This window comes from Terrapene carolina, unplaced genomic scaffold, assembly GCF_002925995.2.
Source record: "Terrapene carolina triunguis isolate 2854851 unplaced genomic scaffold, T_m_triunguis-2.0 Scaffold236, whole genome shotgun sequence".
Taxonomy (NCBI): Eukaryota; Metazoa; Chordata; order Testudines; family Emydidae; genus Terrapene; species Terrapene triunguis.
Window position 1 is genome coordinate 9,055,849 of NW_020664587.1, and position 20,967 is coordinate 9,076,815.

Here is a 20,967-nt window from a genome sequence, read left to right on the forward strand (position 1 = left end):
TCATTCACTCCACCCTCTAAAGGAAAAGCACACACAGGTAACAGCAGCCTGGAGGCGTTCCCCTTGGGTGCTGGGGAAACAGCAGCCAGATGCCCATGTACAGTAAATAGGAGAAACTTTATTTTGTTACAAAAAGTAAAAGGCATAAATGGATTTCAAACCCTACCAGACTGTAGCCTAGCTGACAAGGGGTGGGGGCTCACGGTTTGACACTAGCTCCCTTTTACAAACCCTACTTGGTTTGCCCAGTGGCTGCTAGAGTGTTAGAGCATCCAGCTTCCTTCCCCTCTTTTCTGCTCTGTCCTTTCAATAATGCTGATGGCAGTAGCAGAGGAATCTACACAGGGGCTGCAAAAGTCACTACTGAAACCACTACTGCACTTAATCCCTTCCTCTAAACTAGTGTATCCTAAGAGACAGAAAACACAGAACTTACTAGTAAGTGTTTGAAAGGTGAACTCTTCACACACACTAACTACCGCAGAGACAGGAGAGTCCTTTGCCTGCATACATACGGCGCGAGCAGCTCACGGCTGGGGAGGCGGCCGCTGGCCAGCTCTGGCAGAATTCTGCTTCACAAGCCCACTTAACCAGCTGTGAACACACCGCACTAAACCTGGTAAAGTCTCACGTACCTGCTCAACTAAATAACTATAATTACATCTTCAGTCTATTGAGGGGGCGACACCGGCACTGCAGAGTAAGGCTAGTTCCAAGGAGCCAGCGAGGGCCTTGGTTCAGTTGCATGAGTCTCTTTCCAGCAGCAGGAGACGGTAAAAACTCCAGTTATTGCACTCAGAACAGATGCATTTATGGCTTTATGCTTCAAACCCATGGGACAGCAGCGTGCGTCAGCTCCACACGCGGGTTTGGAAAGGCTTTCCCACGTGCACAGCAGCTTTCCTCCCTCTCTTGCCACGGGAGGGACCGAGGTGCAGTAGCGTAGCCCTGGCGTGGGGAGGCACAGGCGGTGGTAATGGCTGCTGTTTCAGGTATTATCCGTGTCCTCAAGAGCGCTTTAGTCCCCTGAACATACTGGATTTCCCCCCGTCAGTGCAGGGAAAGGAAAGTGGAGGAGAGAAAGAGAGGGTTAGTACAAGAAATACCAGAGTGAGTCAGGAAACAGGAGCAAGAGCAGGAGTGGATCCTCCAAGCCAGCTACAGGAAATAACAGAACAGGATGGGGTCAGATCATTGCCAGTCCTGTGTTAGCAGCACAAGCGAGGCTCCAGCAACACTCTCCTCAGGAGCTGAAGCAGCTGACCTCTGGTAACACCCATGCCAGGCAAGCATCAGCTGTTTAGACCCCTCAAAACAAGACAGATAAGGGAGTAATTACTGACCAATGCTCTCAAGCATCATGCAGTAGGAGAGGGGGTGATTAGGAGACTACCACATGAGCAAGACAGCACTCAGCAGGGAGAGGAAGAGGAGGAGGAAGGGGAATCGGAGCAAGACACGTGCAGCCACCACTAGACACTCTGCAGGTGTGTAACTATCGGTTTACTCCACAGCTGCTAGGTCATGACTTCCTTTGCACCCACACTTGTTGTGGATAGCACATGGCGGAGAACAGCGGCGGCACCAGCAGTGGAACAGGCTCCAGGGATAGCTGACTTCGTGTCATAAATACAAACTGTTCTATGGACTGTGCAGAGAAGACAGGGAATAGACACTGGCAGGGTCCATCCCGCTTCCTGGCAGCTGGGCATTATCAGTGCTCCCCTTCTGGCGGACACTCGCTCATTAGCGGTGTGTGGAAAGAAGGAGAAGCGCAGTTATGCAAGTGTTAGCAGGGCTGTCCCTGCAGAATCCCCTGCCGTCGTCACGGAGTAATGAGCACTGATGTAACACTACGTTCTCTTCAAAGCACTTTTACAAATTACTCACCGGTGTCACAGGCATGTTGAAGGATGAGTTTCATGTTACAGAGAGGAAAACTGAGGCACAGAAAGGGGAAGTGACTTAGTCACAAAGTGCATCAGTGACAGAGCCAGGATTACGAATCTGTTCCTGGCTCCCAGTCCTGTGGTCACGCCACACCTTGCTGTGAATGTCACATCCCTGCATCAGCAGAGCTTCTCTTCCACCCACAGCAGCATCTCGTTTGCCAGGGCTAAAAGTCAACACTGCAATCCAGCCTCTTTGCAGCCACCATTCAGGGCTTAAAGCCCTACTGCCCTAACCCTTCTGTCCGTGCATCCCATCTCCCTCCAAACTAAGTCCAATCCTCACTACTCTCTAAACCCTGCAGCTCTAGTAACAACTGGCCTAAACCCAAAGTAATGCACGGCAGCTCTCAGCCAAGCACATCTGCTCTGCCTCCACTCAGTCTGCAGTGCAGTGCAATGAAACTTTCCCTAATCCTCTGCAAGGCTGGGGATAATCCTACATACCACACAGCCTAGCATGGCTCACTGCCCAGCAGGGCTCTTCGCACACACTACACACCAATGCCTACACAAACCAGAGGGTAGCTGGGGCTTCCTGTACAGAGCAAATCATGCAGGGAGGATGAGATGAGTCACTGGACTGGGGAGAGAAGAAGAAAGTGCTTTCTTACCAACTACCCCTCAGAAAGCAGGGCTAACATCCAGAAAGCGGGGTGTTAGATCCCATCAGGCAGTGCAGGAAATGGCAAAGTCCTGGCAGGCATCCTCCTGGGGAAGACACCAGAGATTATGCACTTCAGCATCCGCTGGCAAGGACAGGGCAGACTGTGTCAGAGAGAGGGCGCTCTGTCTCAGGCCACTCTCAGATCCTGGGACAGCACTGGACTGGGTTAGAGGGAGAGGGGGATGGGAGAAGGGTGCTTAACTTAAGGCCTCTGAAGGAAGATGCAGTTTGAGCTGTGTCAAATTTCAGCAGCTGAACGATGAAACCCCGAGAAACCATCGGGCCACACCAAGTTGCTGGGGTTTGCAGCTGTGCATACCTTCCAGCCTGATCCTGCGGGGAGTGCTTACAGTGGGCAGGCAAGCCTCGCAGCTGGAAGAAGCCATCTAACCTTCATTGGACGGACAGAGAATCATTACTCGCCCCACTGCAGAAGCTGAGGAACATGCCTCCGAACCCATAAAAGGAAACAAACAAATCCCCAAACAGTTAACTTTAAAAATATAACTTTATTACAGCAAGTAACAAGAGAAACTGGTTCAAATAGAAGTGAGAGAGTTTGCCTCCCTCGCCCTCCTTCAGAACTCCTGTAAGAGGCCGGGTCAGTTTTCCTATCCCTTCCCATTAAGCTGCAGCCTCTTAGAGCGTAGCTTTACTGACCCTCTACACACCATCTGCCAGTCCTACCATTACACAAGCCACGAAACAGCATCAGGGCCCTGGGAGAGTTAGTGCCGTTGTATTAAGAACACCGGCTATGTTGTGGATAAGGGGAAGACAGACGGGAACTGCTGCGCAGCATGGTTTCTGGAAAGGATTTTTGGAGGGCTATTTTCCAGACACAGCAGCAGCTTTGGACACTGTTGCATTGAGCCGTCGGAGGCGGCAAGGCACATCAGCTATAGCCTTGTGTGTCAATCTGCAGAGGGAGCGGCCCTGCCAGCCTGCCTCACCCCTGAGCTGCAGGGGTCACCCCCAGGGCTCAGGTGGTAATTTACGCTACCTGCTGGTAGCGACCCTTCTTCGCCTCAGCTGCCAGCAGTGGGGAACATTAACATCCTGGGGGGGTTGTGGTGCGAGGATACTTCTCCGAGGAACAGCTGGTAAATGCTTTTGGTCACTAAGAACAGGGGCTGGCTTTGGACTAGTCACCCTGCTGGAAAGGGGACTGATTGAGAACAGCATATGAAGCCCGAATCATCCAGTCCCCAGCCATACATATAACAAGGCAGCAGCACCTCCCCCCCCCCGGCTATCCTATAAGATCAGTCCACTAACAACAGCACCCCTGCCATGCCCCTTCTCACTTGAATACTGAGCTCTCTATGCACTGAGCCAGAAACATGAAGCAAGAGGAACATTTACAGGGTGGCAGGAGCAGATTTTTAATCAAATCTCCAAAAAGGAATGGTTTGAAATTGTCCAATATTCTTCTCAGCTAAAGCTTCTCTTAAAGCCCCACCTAAAACCACTGCCTTCTGCAAGAAGCCTGCAGCATGTAAATGCAGATCCCAAGTTCCCAACCCCAGGACGTGGGTGGTGGAGGGGCGGGGCACATCTCATGCACTGCTCTTTGAACAGTCAGGATTTGTGACATTTTCTGGCCAGCAACAAAACTGGGCTACAAAAGAGTGCCAAAAACTAGAGAGGAAGGGAATGCATGGAATGTGAGAACACCATGCTGGGGGGTGCATTTAAACATTGTCCCATTGAAGTTCACCACTGCTCAGCAGACTGACTCACAGGGTAGGGCGAATGAGGGGTGCCTTAAGCAATACCAGCCCCTTCCACACACCCTATGTTCTCCTTATGTTTGCAGCAGCCGGCAATTCTCTGCTAGCGTGCTGTCATTCATGATGTGCAAAGCAGAATACAGGGGAATACCTCTGTGACAATCTGCCCCACAAATGCACTGACTAGTGATAAAAGCACAGGTGAGAAAGATGAAAGGGCTTGGGTCCGATACATACTGCAACGCCTGGGGCGTCTAACCAAGTGGCTTAACACAGAACAAACATTGCAAATCTCTACCCTGGTGCCAGGAATATGTACAGCAGCTATCTACACCGACACATAAAAAAATACTACTTAGAAAAAAATCTAAAAAATTGTGCAAAAATACCCAGCAGCTTTTAATAAACACATTTCAAGTATTGCTAATGTGTCTGTAACTCTCCTAAACACACTCGCCAGTGTCAGTAATCCACAAGGCAGACTGGTGAACACCTGGTAAGGAGCAGCAACAGGTATGGTGCCACCCTGGGGCAGACAAACTCAGAGGAATCATTCCCAGAGGGCCAGCAGGTGGCCCCACTCTCTATTCTACTGGCCAGGAATCCAAACCAAGCGCAGGCTAACTGACACCAGCAGTCAGGGTAACCCAATTTGGGCAAGCTGTGCCTCTTCAACGCTGGAGCCCACTCACGCTTTAGCCATCTAGTGTTGGGCAGAGGTCTGACAGGTGACCATCTAAGGGCAACATCTCCCCATTACACCCACAAAATACTTTGCTTATTTTGTTTCTAACAGTTAAAACTAGGAGCTCCTCTGGACTGTATCCTTGCACGGCTTCTTACTGGGTGAAATGGCTATAACATTAGGAAGGGTTGGGTCAGCACCTTCTCTGTGATCAGGTGAGAGCCAGCACTGAACAGCAACTGGGATGGCACATCTATTTCCCTGCCTATGCTCACTGCCCCATATGGGTCTGGACCCTCAGAGCTCTCCCCAGCACCTGGGAACGAGAATGTTATCCCAACCAGCCAGCTGCAATTCTGAAAAGTAACGGTGCTGCTGGGAAAGGGACGCTACATATTCCACAGGCCTAGATGGGATCGTAGTTTATACTGACACATGAAGCTGCCCCTCACACTCCTGGGGCAGAGATGCAGGAGGCATGTGTAGAGACACAGCAGGGAGACCTAGCTTTCAGCCTTCATCATCCCCAAACACCCAACCCCCAATCTAGAATGCAGCACTGGAGATGGGCCATGGACTCCCCATCCTCCGCCCCCACAAGGCCCGGCAGCCCATTCAGCTAATCCCCGCAGGAAAGATGGCAGCTCTCTGCAGCGGACACTCCAAGCTTGGATGGTTCTGAGAGGTTGGGGTTTCCCAAACAGCCCTTCTTGCTTCCCAGCTGTGGTTCGAACCCCTCTCCCTGGGTGAGGCCAAGGTCTTGCTCGGCATCAGGCTGTAGCAGTTGAAAATCCAGGTAAGCCATATCACAGTGAAACAAAAAATAAATAAATAAAAAAGGAACGCCTGGTTTGACTGAGTCTTTGGCAGCTCTGCACCACAGGGCTGTCTTGCCTGAGGTCAGGGAGATAACGGGAAGGTACTGACTGGAGCTAGGCACAGGCACGACAGGCACTGGACTATATCACAGCACCACTAGGGAATGCCTCCTACCATGCTGGTGTCAGTCTTGGCTCCAAAGGAGGGGATTTCACTCTTGGGACTGGACGGGGTCCCGGCATCAGGCTGGATAAATCCTCTTCTGTCTATTAAACTAGAAAACAAGATGGGAAAAAAGAGGGGAGAGGTTAAAACAGCAATGTTCATCAAGAAACAAACCCCCGAAGCTGTGTGCTAAGCCAACCAGTGATGCTATAAAAATGAGTTGCTAGCACCTATTGAGTCAACAATATAATACTGGTACAAAAAAGGTGAACACAATTCTGGGATGTATTAGCAGGAATGTCGTAAGCAAGACACATGTAGTTGTTCTTCCATCCTACTCAGCACCGATAAGTCCTCCACTGGAGTAGTGTCTCCAGTTCTGGGCACCACACTTCGGGAAAGATGTGGACAAATTGGAGAAAGTACAGAGGAAAGCAACAAAAATAAAGATCTAGAAACATGACCTACAAGGAAAGACCGAAAAAAATTGGGTTTGTTGAGTTTACAGAAGAGAAGACTGAGGGGGACACGATAACAGTCCTCAAATATATAAAAGATTGTTATAAAGAAGAGGGTGATAAATTATTCTCTGTATCCACTGAGGACAGGACAAGAAGTAATGGGCTTAAGCTGCAGCAAAGGAGATTTAGGTTAGACAAGAAAAACTTCCTAACGGTCAGGGTGGTTAAGCACTGGAACAAATTACCTAGGGAGGCTGTGGAATCTCCATCACTGGAGGCCTTTAAAAGCAGGTTAGACAAACACCTGTCAGGGATGGTGTAGATAATACTTAGTCCTGCCTCAGTGCAGTGGCCAAGCCTAGATGACCTATCAAGATACCTTCCAGTCCTACTTTTCTGTGATTCTAGCAAACCCTGACAGCATTTGATCATTAGCACAAGACAGCTGTGTCTGCCAGCACTGTCCAGAGATTAGGGAATTTGAATGCACTCAGGAAAATCCCCTTGGCCAAATCTCATGAGGGTGACTGGGGAGAGGGAACAGACTCCGCACACAGGACAGCACTTAACTATGGCTCAGACTTTTCTTGTGAATGTTTTTAAACACTTGTCGCTTAAACCCCAAGGTGACCGGCAAGGCTACACGCACCCACCTGAGCCCAAAACACTTAGCACTCTGGGCAGGAAGGCGTTTCTTCAAATCTCTTGGTGTGAGCTGAGTGCACCTGGAAGCTGCTGGCTTGTCCGCCCTGGACAGTCAAGTCCCCACTGCAGCCACAGAACCAGTACCATAGTGACAGCAGCAGGGTAAGCTTCCCCAAGCCCTGCTTGTCTTTGTGGGGACTGCTAGACAAAGTGTCAGTGGGGGGATGGATGATATGGGTTCCTGAGCACTCAGAACTAGAGACAAAGTTGTGTCACTACTGTGCTAGGCTGGAGTTGGAGAGGCCCCCTAGAGCAGGAGTGAAATACTATTATCCCATTAGCAGTCATCTGCCTCCCAGGGCTCTCAACATATTGAAATAGATTAGCTCACTTACTATCATGGACTCCATAGTAACGGTGACACTGAAAAGGACAAGAACCTTGGGAAGTATTTTTTTTCGAGGGGGAAAACAAAACCCTCCTTAGCTCATGGTGTACCAGCCCTCCTGAGCACAGGTTAAACAACAGCTGACCTTCCCTGAATTATTTCATTACACTTACATTGGGCTAGTATTTCTGGAATGCTCCCAGTAAGTTCAAATTGGTTCCTCCCAGCAAAAGAAACACTGTCTCAAAAGTGCCTGAAGCATTCAACAGGCTGAGAGCTACAAAACGTGGGTTGGGATGAAACTCCCAACCACCCAACACAAGAGATTATTTTAAATTTGCCCGACTGCGCCCTCATGTGACTAAACCATGGCAGTTTTATTTTTTGATGGGATTAGATTCATAGCTGTTAAAGCCAGAAGGGACCATTCTGATCGTCTAGTCTGAGCGCCTCAGATGGAAGATGTTAGGTAGGTTAGATCCAACAGAGGGTTTTTGTTTGTTTTTTGAAAGGTACAAACCAGGTTTCATTAAATGATTTTTTTAAACTGCAATTCAGTTTAAGCAGTGAACAACATTGCCCCAGGAACTCTGCAACTCAGGGACCCTGTCCTCTGCTCCGGGGAAGAGCAGAGGGTGGAACTCACTGGTCTGGTTTCATTGTCCAAGCCCAGTGAAAAACAAGAAGCAAACCAGCACAGTTGAGGAAAAGTCAGAGAGATGTTTGGCATTATTCCTTCCTGCTTTAATGACAGTTGCAGATAATTCACAGGTAAGGGAATTTGTCAGGATCAAATTAAATAGGAAATCATTGTGTCCTTTTAATGCAAGAGTCTCCAAATTGTCTGAGTAAGGACAGCATTGGCTACTTGCCAGAAGGCTAAGGTTTCCAGCATACTGCATAAAATGGAGAGGATTGCAGTCTACCCCATCTCTGATAGAGGTGAAGACCTCCACAGACCACATATCCCAGCATGCAATGCTCCATCTTGATCTGAAAAGCAGCTGCAAGATGCATGTAGAATTCCAGCCACTTAGAGATGACCTGCAAAGGAAAAACCTGGGCTGGTGCTCCTTACTTCTCCTTCTTTATAGTGGATGATGGTGGGATGGAAGGGGTTTTGATGCTTGTTTTTCACCTTAGAAATATCAGGTATGTCAAGTCTGCTCTCACCTGGAGATCCTGGAGCTGTATCAAGAGCACATTTAGCAAGAGCCCTCCTGCCTTCTTTGACAAGTGAGGAGTGAGACAAAGCTCTCTCCCCCCCAGTCGGTCAGTTAGTCATGGAAATTAAAGAGTTGTTCAATAATAATAATAATAATAATAGCAGCTTTATTTAACCACAGTCTAAAATCTGTACTCTCCCGATCATTCAGCTTTCACTGCCTTGAGTCTGGTGAGTGTGTCATTCCACTAGTTCTCCAGTCACCAGAGACTCTGCCAGGGCAGACAAGACCTGTATTTGTAGTGTAAAAACAAGCAGTGAAGAACTTCTCCATCACCCAGAAGTCAGAGGTATTGGGAAGTCCTTTGCAGGGCACCTTTAAGCCCAGGGTTATTCTTTATGTAGTGCTAAAGCTCACAGGATGCATCCTTTAGCCCTCCTGAGCTCCTTAGGGCACTGGATTTTTAAATATCTAAAGAGGAAACACACATCTAGTAAATACATCCATAGCAAGCGATTACCATTCGCTGCTGGGCCCTCCGGTAACAGGCACATCCCACCCTTACTACACTGCAGGGGGAAATTCCAGTTGCACTCAGTTTACACCCTACAATGAAGTCTGAAGTGCCCTGAATTAAGCAGATTTCAATGGATGAAAAGTAACAGTCAGCACTCGCCTATACATTTACCTCTCCCTCTGGGCCTGAGCCTCAGAATTACCCACCCCACCCTACACGAGAGCCCTGTGCCGTCGCTTTGGCCTGGCTCCTGGGAGCCAGTATTAACCTCGCCTGTCTCCACCTCCGCATGTGGCTGCAGTGTCAGGGCAGGGTGCAAGTCCCGAGTCCAGTGAGGATCGGAGGCTCTTACCTGGGATGGAATGGCCCACACAATACTGCACAGCAGTTGGTGAGGATACTCTTATGGCTGTAGGGATTGGCAAACTCTGAGCCTCTCTTATTTGACCACGACCCTTTGATCTGCAATTGAAAGGACACAGGCTGATTAGAAAGCGACAGCCTGGCGAGGGCATGGAGATGGTCAGTGCACTGCCCAGGTCACATGGGAGGGGGCCTTGGACAGTGTCATCCACACTCTGCTTGAAAAGCCCAAGACTGAAGTGACCCAAGCCAGGGCAGAGGGTGTGGAGCTTTGCACTGTGCCCCACAACACGGCTCTCGCTTCCCTGGGCTCTAAATCCTCTCCACGGCAGTGCGGCTAGCTGAGAGAACAGCACTGTGTGAGACAAAGCTTCCCCCTCCCATTGCATCAAGCAACCTTTAGCTGGCCTTCTGCAGCGCACGTCCTCTCTAGAGCAGCTCGCCCTTCTGCCTTTGCCCAAGCTTAGTCTCAGTCACAATGCCCACTAGTTACACGTTTCCCACACCATGTACTATGCATCGCACTTTGTGTAGTGGTTGTAAACCCCCCACCCTCCCATCCCTTTGTTTCACTTTAGTCATTTCTTGTTTGCCAAATTTAGACTGAAAGTTCTACAAGGCAGGGGCTCATTTCTGTAAAGCACATAGTGCACTTACAGAGCTAAGCTAACAGCAAGAGGGTTCATAGGCAGCTCTGTTAATGTAAAGAAACCCTTTAGTTTCTTCATGCTGAGCACCCACAGGAGCCTGTTTAAGGAAACACTGTCGCCTTGAAATCTTAGTCATGTCAGCTGTAGGAATTAGATGGTGTTCCAGATCCTACCTCTGCCCCTGAGCCTCGGCCAGCTTGTGAGAGTTTACAATCACGCTTCCCCTTTTTACTTCCTTTCCCCAGCTGCTGTGACAAACAGGCCACTCAAGCAACACAGGAAACTGACAGACAATGCACCAGTCACGCTGTGTAACTCCCATTGACTTTAGTGGGAATCTCAGTTGTATAACCGAGAGCAGAAATTGCCCCAAAGTGCTGTTAAATGCACTAAGTAAAAGAGTAGAGGAACCATTCTCTCTGAGACAGCAATTGTGTCACTTGTAACAACAAGGTGGTACAAATATTTCAGACAGAAGTGTGATTTTCAAATCCCTTTAAGTAACCAGACATATACAAACAGCTGTGCTATCTAGGTACTTATCAGACCCCCATTACAGTAGTAGCTGAGCATGTCACAATCTTTAATACATTTATCTTTATAACACCCCTATGTATCAACTCCCTTTCATAGAGGAAGAATCAAGGCCGAGAGAGAGAGAGACACAATGGGACTTGCCAAAGTCACACAGGAAGTCTGTGGCAAGGCAAGGAACTGAACCAAGTAATGCCCACCCATTGAGCCTCCTTCCTCTCTATTGCTCTCTCCGTGGTCCAAATATTAACAAAGGCCACGTCTAGACTGGGAAACAGGTCATGCTTCAAAATATGTTAAGCTCACATGTTTTAACTAACATGATTTTAAACAGGACTTTGCATCTAGCGTACACAAGGCAAGTCCTGTTTACAAACATGTTAGCTGGTCGTGGTCCATCTTAGGGGCAGCCCAAAGGTTCAAGTGTATTAGCTAGTATTTTAAAATATGACCTCTTTTCCTCATCTCCACACAGCCAAGCAACGCACACCGCTCGCCCTTTTGAAACCCATGCACTCTGCCTGTGTGCGCATGCGGGGTCATGCTCTGCTGGGCTACTCGAATTAGAGTGTAAACTCTGGGGGCAGCCCAAAGGTGCTATCTTTTATCTGCTCTGTAATAAAGTGCCACAAGCACCTAGGGCCTGTCAAGATAACTTCCTCTAACACACTTCTGCAGAGACAGCAACAGATTTTTGGCTGATCTCTTCATTGCTTAGAAAGGAATGGGTTTCACGCCCAGGAGGTGGTGCTTACCCCTTTCTGGTCCCACTCTACGGAAGGAGACACACACGGATACTTACGTCTTCATTCGTTGTCAGGTTGGAGGCGACTAGGTAAGTGTGAAAACCTGAGAGGCCCAAAATAGACCAGACTGAGAAAAAACATATCACCAACTCCAGCACGGTGAAAAGAGAGTCAAGGAAGCCTCCAAGACCACACACACACACACAGAGCAAGGGGAGGCCTCGGGTCCAAGTAATGGAGGCACTCTCAGCAACTAGTAATGGTCTCAAGTTGCAGTGGGGGAGGTGTAGGTTGGATATTAGGAAAAACTATTTCACTAGGAGGGTGGTGAAGCACTGGAATGGGTTACCTAGCGAGGTGGTGGAATCTCCTTCCTTAGAGGTTTTTAAGGTCAGGCTTGACAAAGCCCTGGCTGGGATGATTTAGTTGGGGATTGGCCCTGCTTTGAGCAGGGGGTTGGACTAGATGGCCTCCTGAGGTCCCTTCCAACCCTGAGATTCTATGAACCGTGAGGACTCTTGGCGGGGGGCACAAGCACAGGGACTTAGGGAGGGTCATGAAGGGCTCAGCAAGGTGCCCTTGCTTTTGAGTGGCTGGCTGAGACTCCTAGCAAGGAATTGGATTCTCACCCCTACCTCTTACATTAGGGGAAAAGGGTCCGTCCTCGCTAGCAAAGGAGAGTGCATTCCAGCCAACAAAGCAGGCATGCAGCTTCCTTCCCACTGTCTGTGCTATTCTGCGAGTGCCCATCAAGGGAGAACTCACTACGGCCAATTTAGTGACATCCCCCGTTTTCCATGTGTCCTCCCACGTGTCAGAAAGGGAGCTTGTTTCCAACCCTCGTCTGTGCATCACAGCGCACAAGGTACTAGTCTGGCACTGAGAAAGAGACTGTGTCTTGAACAAAGGGTCTCACCAGCTTGGCTACAGGATCACCACCTCCTCTTGTAAATGCAGAGAAGTCTGCCCGTCCCCGCCCTGTGGTGTAAGGAGGCTACGTGCATTAGGGTTTGAAAGTATAGTGAAATGTCCTGACAGAAGGGGCTTATTGTATGTTGTAAATCAGAGAACACTTTTCAGAGAGCTATAGCTTTAGTATCTCTCCTCCAATACCCTGCAGGGATCCAGCTGTGTCAGCATACAAAAAGGGGAACAGATGGGAAGGTGCAGGCTTTAAAAGGATATCTCGCCGGTGTTGCCTTCAGAGTGGTGAGGAATCCACTTCCCTGAGAGCCTACAAAGCAAACAGGACAAGATATTGAAATCAAGAAGGCACATGTACATCTCCAGCCAAAGGCTACATGGATCTGCCCAACTGACTGAGAAACCCCCGCAATCTAGATGCTGGTGTGCAGCACGCGCTCCAAGAGGTTCAGGGGCTGAAAGGCAAGCTGCCTTCTATCAGAGGCCATGACTAGACGTAGATGCAATGTATACATACACCTCCAACCTACTGCAGCCCTGACATAGTCTATATCCTACTTGCTAGGGAGGGCAATAACCCACTCACCAAAACTCTCAAACAAAATAAGGTTTACAGTTCTCTACTGCGGCCCTCGACCAGTTCATCCAGATGACCTAGCAGTGAAAGGCCCTGAATCTCATGATCGTCACCTGAGCCATCCATCACCTAGTCTGATACAAATTTAGAGGCTGCTTCCCTGTCTGTGCTAAGCCAGGTGCCCATGGTGATGGTCTGAGTTCACCTTGGCCAGGAGGGTGATGCACATGTTACTCACAGCGGCCGCAGTACTTACGCAGAGTGAGGTGGGTGACGACACAAGCAAAGATGAAGGCCGTCAGGAAGGAGAGGGAGAGGATGAAGGCGTAGAAGTAGCGATAGTTGCGCTTCCCCACGCAGTTGCCTACCCAGGGGCAGTGGTGATCAAACCGCTCTGAAACAAGGCAGAAAGGGAAGGACATTAGAACATCTTACTCCCTACAAATGGGTGAACACTGCAGAGCCTCTGGGAACCTCGGGGCTACAAGCCAGCCCTTTGCCCTACCCTGCCAACCTAAGATTTTAGCCCAGTATCTCTGAATGACAGGACACCATCACTATATTTATATAGTACTTTGCAATCTGTATATGTGCCCTTCTTTAACTTTATACGGACACCAACTTTAAAAATCACTTTACCAGAATACTGTTCTAACTAACTGTGGTTACTTGTAACACCTACAATTTCTAAAACTGAAAGACATTAGAGAAAATGCATTTCTATTTCTTCAGTCTGTATACTTTGTGCATTTGACAGAACTGTGGGGACTCAGTTTCACTGTTCCCTTGCATTAGTCAGTTTCCCCTGTTCATGTGAAGAGAAAAGGCATTTTAAAAGTTAGGAAAATTTGATTGTAAAGCCACAAAGATTGGCAAGGGAACCCAGGGCAGATGCAATATACCTGAAAATACTTCTGACTCTTAAAAGAATGGACTAGATTTCAAGTTAGCAGAGCCCTTTTAACAATAGTAGCACTGCTGGCAAAACATGCACACCACTTTACCCACCACTGAAATGCAGCCACCTCTGAGGTGAAACTTATCAACTCTTTCACAGCTCATGGTAACATTACCTAAGAGTTTCATAGACTCATAGACTCATAGACTTTAAGGTCAGAAGGGACCAATATGGTCATCTAGTCTGACCTCCTGCATGATGCAGGCCACAAAAGCTGACCCCCCCACTTTCCCTTAACTCTGCTGTTGAAGTCTCCAGATCGTGATCTAAAGACTTCAAGTTGCAGTGAATCTTCCAGCTTGCGACCCCTGCCCTATGCTGCGGAGGAAGGCGAAAAACCTCCAGGGCCACTGCCAATCTACCCTGGAGGAAAATTCCTTCCCGACCCCAAATATGGCGATCAGCAGAACCCCGAGCATACAGGCAAGATTTTCTAGCCAGACCCTCATTTTACCAGCGATGGACGTTATTGCCTAATTGACTAAAATCACGTTATCCCATCAAACCATTCCCTCCATAAACTTATCTAGCCTAATCTTGAAGCCAGAGAGGTCTTTCGCCCCCACCGTTTCCCTCGGAATACCGTTTCCCTCGGTATTTAATACAGGATGTGAAGAATATCCTATCCAGTTGAAACCGCCAGGGGAATTTAGGATGGCAGAATGAAATTACCCACACAGAAATTTTGCCAAAACACATGGGTTAACACTCCTCCGCTAGCAAAAAAAAAAAAGTACCAAGCCATCTTTTATAACCACAAGCGGCCAGGACCTCCAACTTAGGTCTCACCCAAAAAACTGCAACTCTAGCAGCACAGCACTGCTTAATACTAGGCAGAGGCTTGGGTTCAAAAGGAAGAATGCCAGCTACTAAAACCTGAAGCATCCTGGAGATCTCCCATTCAAGCAACGCTCAGGCCTGACAAAGCTGGGTGGGGCTGCATCCTGTGCCACCGAGCGACTCTCGCTGATGTCATGCCTCATCCTTGAAAGCCATTCAGTAGGTCCTCAAACTCCCTGTCTTTGAGCCATCTTCTTTAGACAGGTGACCTTGAATTTTGTGGCAGTTCTCAAATCAGTAATTTCATCTGTCCCCAAGCTGCCCCAGCATCCACAACTCTTAGTGCAACATGCTGACTGGAACAGAAGGTTGTACTCAGATAGGTTGACAATTAATGAAGTAAGTGTGCTCAGTGGATCTGCCATTCACCTCTACTCCACCATCCTGCCCGTACGTCGCACCAGACGGACAGCTTTTTAAACTGCTCCTTCAGAGACTCTAGACTCTGCAGGAACCTCACTGCCACACCAACATCTGCTGCTTCACAGTCCCCCTCACATCTGCCAGTGTGGGTGTACCCAACCCCTTTTTTCACTCCTTCATTCAGCCTCCAGCTCTCCCTCCCATCTAGCACCAGGCGCCATGGGGCAGAAAGGCTAAAATAGAACATATGCTGGCCCCTCTGCTTCACATTAGCCTTGACTGCAACACAGAGTGGCCAAGGGACCAGAGATCCTGCAGCTTTATTTCACACCCAGATGCTTGGAGGTTGGTTTAAATAGGAGAGATGCTGCATTTCACCAGTGCAATCCTACCTGGTACTATTGAAGAGAGGGCATTAGAGCACAGCACATGCTGTACCCGGCCCACAGGCCACCATTGGCACTGTACAGATCCGTCATTAGTTAGAAGTGGGGAGAAGGGAGAGAGATTATTGTATCACAAGTTTGTTAGTTAGTTTTCAAGCCCTTTATGGTGAAGCAGAAAGGTTTTTGCTCAAGAGCTTAAACTAGACCCCCATTTATCTATGCAGATTTCACCTGCTCCTGATCCCCTCGGACTTACCTACACAGTTATCACAGACGCTGCAGTGAGAGGTCCTGGGGGGTCGGAACATTTTGCAGGTATAGCAGTACTTTAATTTCACCACGTATTTGTTTATAACCACTTCCATTGTCCGGGCAGGCGGGCGGTAGGTGGAGGTGCCCATGCTATCTGTGGAGTGAAAGTGAAGTGGGAGGAGTCAGGCTCACACAGACCTATTCCACAGGGCACTCCAGCCATTGCAGGCTTGCTCCTCTCTTGCATGGCACAGCGCCGGCTGGCATGCACTGTGCTGTGCTCATTCATATCTAATCTGAAAGCGGGAGAGGCAGCGTGATCTAGGGGACTGAGTTCAAGATGGGAGCCAGGACCTCCAGAGCTCTAATCTTAGCTCTGTGCATTACTCAGAGTGTTATTTAATCTTTGTGCCACAATTCCCCTTCTGTTCAACAGGGATGACACTGATCTCCCTTGCAGGGCTGCCGAAAGGAATTAATGTCAGTCCACGCTTTGAAAATCAGAGGCACTATATACATAGTAAGCATTAAAGCAGCACTCTAACATTAACTCATCTCTAGAACACAGCGGAAGGAAGCAAAGCTCCTCTCTAACAGTTCTCAACCAAAGGAAGTAACAAGCTGTTAACACACATGTGATTCTTCTACAACCGTTCTGTGCACCAGCAACACAGCTACAGGTTTCAGAGTAGCAGCCGTGTTAGCCTGTATCCACAGAAAGAACAGGAGTACTTGTGGCACCTTAGGGTATGTCTTCACTACCCGCCGTATCGGCGGGTAGCAATCGATTTATCTGGGATCAATATATTGCGTCTCGTTACGACGCGATATATCTATCCCCGAACGCGCTCACCGTCGACTCCGGAACTCCACCAGAGCGAGCGGCGGTAGCGCAGTCGACGGGGGAGCCACGGCCATCGATCCCGCACCGTCTGGACCCCAGGTAATTCGATCCAAGATACTTCGACTTCAGCTACGCTATTCGCGTAGCTGAAGTTGCGTATCTTGGATCGATTTCCCCCCCCCCCCCAGTGTAGACCAGCCCTAAGAGACTAACAAATTTATTTGAGCATAAGCTTTCGTGGGCTACAGCCCACTTCATCGGAAGCATAGACTGGAACATATAGTAAGGAGATATATATACACATACAGAGAACATGAAAAGGTGGGAGTTGCCCTACCAACTCTAAGAGACTAATTAATTAAGATGAGCGATTATCAGCAGGAGAGGAAAAAACTTTTGTAGTGATAATTACACATATTGAATCTATTTCCCCATGTTAAGTATCCTCACACCTTCTTGTCAAACGGTCTGAAACGGGCTATCTTGATTATCACTACAAAAGTTTTTTTCTCTCCTGCTGATAATAGCTCATCTTAATTAATTAGCCTCTTAGAGTTGGTAGGGCAACTCCCACCTTTTCATGTTCTCTGGATGTGTGTGTGTATATATATCTCCTTACTATATGTTCCATTCTATGCATCCGATGAAGTGGGCTGTAGCCCACGAAAGCTTATGCTCAAATAAACAGCTACAGTTAAGGAGCAGTAGCCTTTGGGGGCATGGTCATGGGAAGCCCTGTCCTCACTTCCCGTCCCCTGAAGCCAGCAGGGGCTCAGCTCCAGCCGGTGGCCTAGAGCACGGGCTTGCAGCCAGGGGCTGGGGCGGCTTGGGCTGACAGGGGGTGAGGAGGGGGAAGGAGGGAAGGAACAGGGGCAGCTCTTGGCTTCGGCCGCTGGGGGGTCGCTCAGGGCTCTGGAGGGCGGGGCCTCGGCAGAAGGGGAGTGGCCAGGGAGCTAGCCTTCCTGAAGGGGAGGTTCACCCACCGCCCATGGGCAGGGTGGTTTAGCAGTAGAATTGGGGGCAAGGTGGAGGGGTGATCTCTTGAGTGTTTCAGACAGATCCCATTGAAGTTTGACACATACTAGTAGCACAAGTGGAATTTACTTCCTCTAAGGCCCCGGTTGGAGATTTTTCAGGACACTGCAAGATACGCTTCTGCATGTAGCCAGAGGGTGCTGTCCTGGATGGGTGCAGTGCTGGGAAGGGCGGCTTTGGACATTCATGCACGTCACTTTTAAAAAAAAATAAGCCCTTTGATATCACAACAGGGAGGGCACCACATGCTTTTATGAAGGCTTCAAAAACCTGATTTGACACAGTCAAGCATGTTAAGAAGAAAATGAATGGACTGTATTAAGAGCAACAGCTGACATGACAGGTAGCCCCTGCAGTGGGCTAATGGACTAACTACTTCAGGGGATTTTGAAACAGAAAGTGAAGCAGACAGCTAGCTAGTTTTAAAAATCACCCACAAAATGGTTATGTGGTCAGATATAGAGAAATTATTTTTCTTTGATCATTTCCAGAAGTCTCACAGTAGCTTTGCTAGAGCATTCGTTACTATGGGTAACACCACAAAAAGCAAGCCATATATTCTGAACATACACACTTACCGTCATACAGCCATCATAAAAACACAAACATACATGACATTACATCAATGCTTGTCCTCTTATAAGAGCTGTGATGAGCTGTGAATACAGGAGTCCTACCAGGCTAGTGACAAATCCTAGCCCCTAAAAGCATTCATTCCCAAATTCATTACCCTAAATTCACAATCTGCAGAATAAATGCCCAATGTAAATACAAGCTCTAACTAGAGATTTTAAGTCAGTTTCAATCAAGAGGAAGATTCCGCTGGATGTTGATAGGAGGACTGTTTCAAATTCATTAATAAATTGTAATAGGACTTTATACTGGGCACTCTGACTCAACTATTTTGGCTATTCGTTTGGCAACACGGTAAGAAGATATCACGATACATAGCCAGGGGGCTCAGTATCTAGTCTACAAGTCAGTTACTGGGATCAGCTACCTATTTCTGAACTTCTAAAAGAGGGACAGTCAAATGGGGAATCAGAGCGTGGGTAGTTAGCAGCAGCAGCTGTTGAGGGAGTGCTGAGGAGAGTCTTCTGTTGGCACTGGACTCAGTTGTATGATATGCTTCATTAATATTAAGGCTGGGATTTTCAAAGGAGCCTAAAGGAGTTAAGTACCCAATTCCCACTGAAATTCAATCGGAATTGGGCACCTAACTCTCTTAGGTTGCTTTAAAACCCCAGCCTACAGTTTTATGTATAGGTGCATTGTTATTATTTATCAGCACAATGTAAGCACAGCACAGTCTGTATAGAACAACACCCCTATTCCCCTCCGCCCAAGCCTCGGCACAATTACATCTGGGCCTACCTAGCATTATTACAATTGCATTCAAACTAACTGAGACACGCAGCCTTTGAGAACTAGCAGAGAAAAGGGGTCTAAAATGCCTTTTTAGGCAAAATAATCTTGGATCAGTCCCCACTGTCTGCATTTTTACATGAGTGGAGATTTGTTGTGGTTTATCAGAAGCTGCTCTGAAATCCACAAAACTGTCAGGCGTCTCTAGCAGGGCAGCAAGATACTTTGCGCTTGGGTAACACGTGGGGATGTTCTCTGTGGTGTCTAACACAAGACAGGCTTTCCGACAACCCCACATGAGCATTTGCCCCAAAAGATGTCAGACAAAGCTTCACAGTCACAAAATCCAGGGGAACTGGTCTCAGATGCTCTGGATGTGGCCTGCAATTAACAGCGTTACCCAGAACTCCTTCCCAGTGCCAGTTCTAGTCACCAAAACCAATGGAGATGATCACAGTCAAAAACAAAACAAGGGCTTTGTTTCTCTCTGCTCCTATCAAGACTTTTTATCTGATCTACCAGAACATACGCGGGGCTTGAAGAGCTTACTCAACACATACTATGATTAGCCTACCAACCAAGGTGAAAAAACACCTGTGCTACCACATTTCCTGCCGTTGAAAGGAGTAAGAATAAATTCTTAGCACTTACATAGAATGCTTCATGTTCAAACAGCTTCACAAACATTATCTAATTAATCCTCCTAGAAGCCCTGAGAAGAAGGGAGGTTGGTATTATATCCATTTTACAGACAGGGAAACTGACGCAGTGGTGAACTGACTTTCCCCAAAGGCACAGAGAGTAAGTTTCATAACCAGGACTAGAACTCAGGGCTTCCCCAATCCCAGCCCTGTGTTTCAACTGCTGTCTGAACCAGCACACCTCTCTCTACTCCACACTCTAGGATGAGAGTAATGGCACAGTATTTAAGAGCATGGTACACAGTCACTCTGAACTGATGATTTCCCATAATGGTACTTCAGGCTGAGGTAACTGGTACTCCAGGCTCTCCCTCAATTAAACTCTGTGCTGGGCCGCTGCCCTTCTACTACCTACTCCACTCCCGGGAAGCAAGAAGCCAGCTGAGCTCCATGGCACGAAGAGCACGTAGAGTTGACTGTAGTGTTTGGTACAGTACATAGTCCGGGAAATTGGTACTGTTGACCAAAAGAGTTTGGGAATCACAGTTTTAAACAGAAGAATAAATTACTTCTAATTCTACATTTCTGAAGATACCCAATCTTGGGACTCAGCTTGCTAGCACTAGACAGGTCAGATAGTCCCCTCCCATCATCACCTGCTCTTTAGATTTTTGGCCCTCTGAGACACCATCAATTGGACACAAGTGTGTGTCCTTAGACTCTACTCCAAATGCCATCTCCCATCAAAACCTTCCCCATCTACTGCTAGGGTGCCAAGGCTCAAGAGAGGGATCCCCAAATGCCTTTAAAGAATTAGCTTTTTCTAACACATGCGCACGCACAGTCCACAGTAAATGCATGACAGAAAGGCTCACCAATCCGTTTCTCCAGGTCTGCAGCCTCACTGGGGGTGGCTCTGGGCAGAATACCTGGGTCTCTGAGGCTCGTCTGCAGCAGACAGCTGATGACAAAGAAGAACAGGACACCCCCGATGATGGGAATGGCCAGGGTCAGGTGACTGGCAAGGAAGGGGCAGCTGTAAATAATTAGACAAACAAGTTTTTTACATTCCCTGCATTCGCCCACAAGCTCCTCGATCAGCTGTTCTAATGACTACTGTTTATTATTTGAATAGGGGTAACGCCTAGGAGCCCCAGCTAACACAGTTGATTTTGTCATGAAGATGGGACCTAAGTTCCAGAGCCAGGGAGTCCATGTGAAGAACAAATCATACTTTGTTTCCCAACACTGAAGTGAATGACTGGTTAGAATGTAACAGCCTCCATACAACCAG

At 48.2% G+C, this 20,967-nt stretch overlaps 1 protein-coding gene across 5 annotated transcripts; it reads right to left on the reverse strand.

Moving 5' to 3' along the window:
• Window positions 1-116: 116 nt before the first annotated feature.
• On the reverse strand, window positions 117-20,631 carry ZDHHC18 (zinc finger DHHC-type containing 18). 5 transcript variants are annotated; one of them, XR_002908279.2, is made up of 9 exons: window positions 20,549-20,631; window positions 15,793-15,942; window positions 13,246-13,383; window positions 12,674-12,722; window positions 11,545-11,647; window positions 9,548-9,657; window positions 6,028-6,127; window positions 2,564-2,660; window positions 117-1,035 (listed from the first exon to the last, which is right to left on the reverse strand). XR_002908279.2 is itself a non-coding variant. In XM_024203328.2 (9 exons), the coding sequence occupies exons 2-8, from the start codon at window positions 15,935-15,937 to the stop codon at window positions 2,963-2,965; spliced, it is 690 nt and encodes a 229-aa protein (XP_024059096.1). In that variant the 5' UTR covers window positions 15,938-15,942; window positions 20,549-20,631; the 3' UTR covers window positions 117-2,660; window positions 2,936-2,962. The 5 variants fall into 5 exon arrangements, 4 of the variants coding, with proteins under 4 accessions (XP_024059096.1, XP_024059097.1, XP_024059095.1 ...); XM_024203328.2 differs by adding an exon at window positions 2,936-3,007 and having other exon boundaries at window positions 117-2,660; XM_024203329.2 differs by having other exon boundaries at window positions 117-2,660.
• Between the last annotated feature and the right edge of the window lie 336 nt (window positions 20,632-20,967).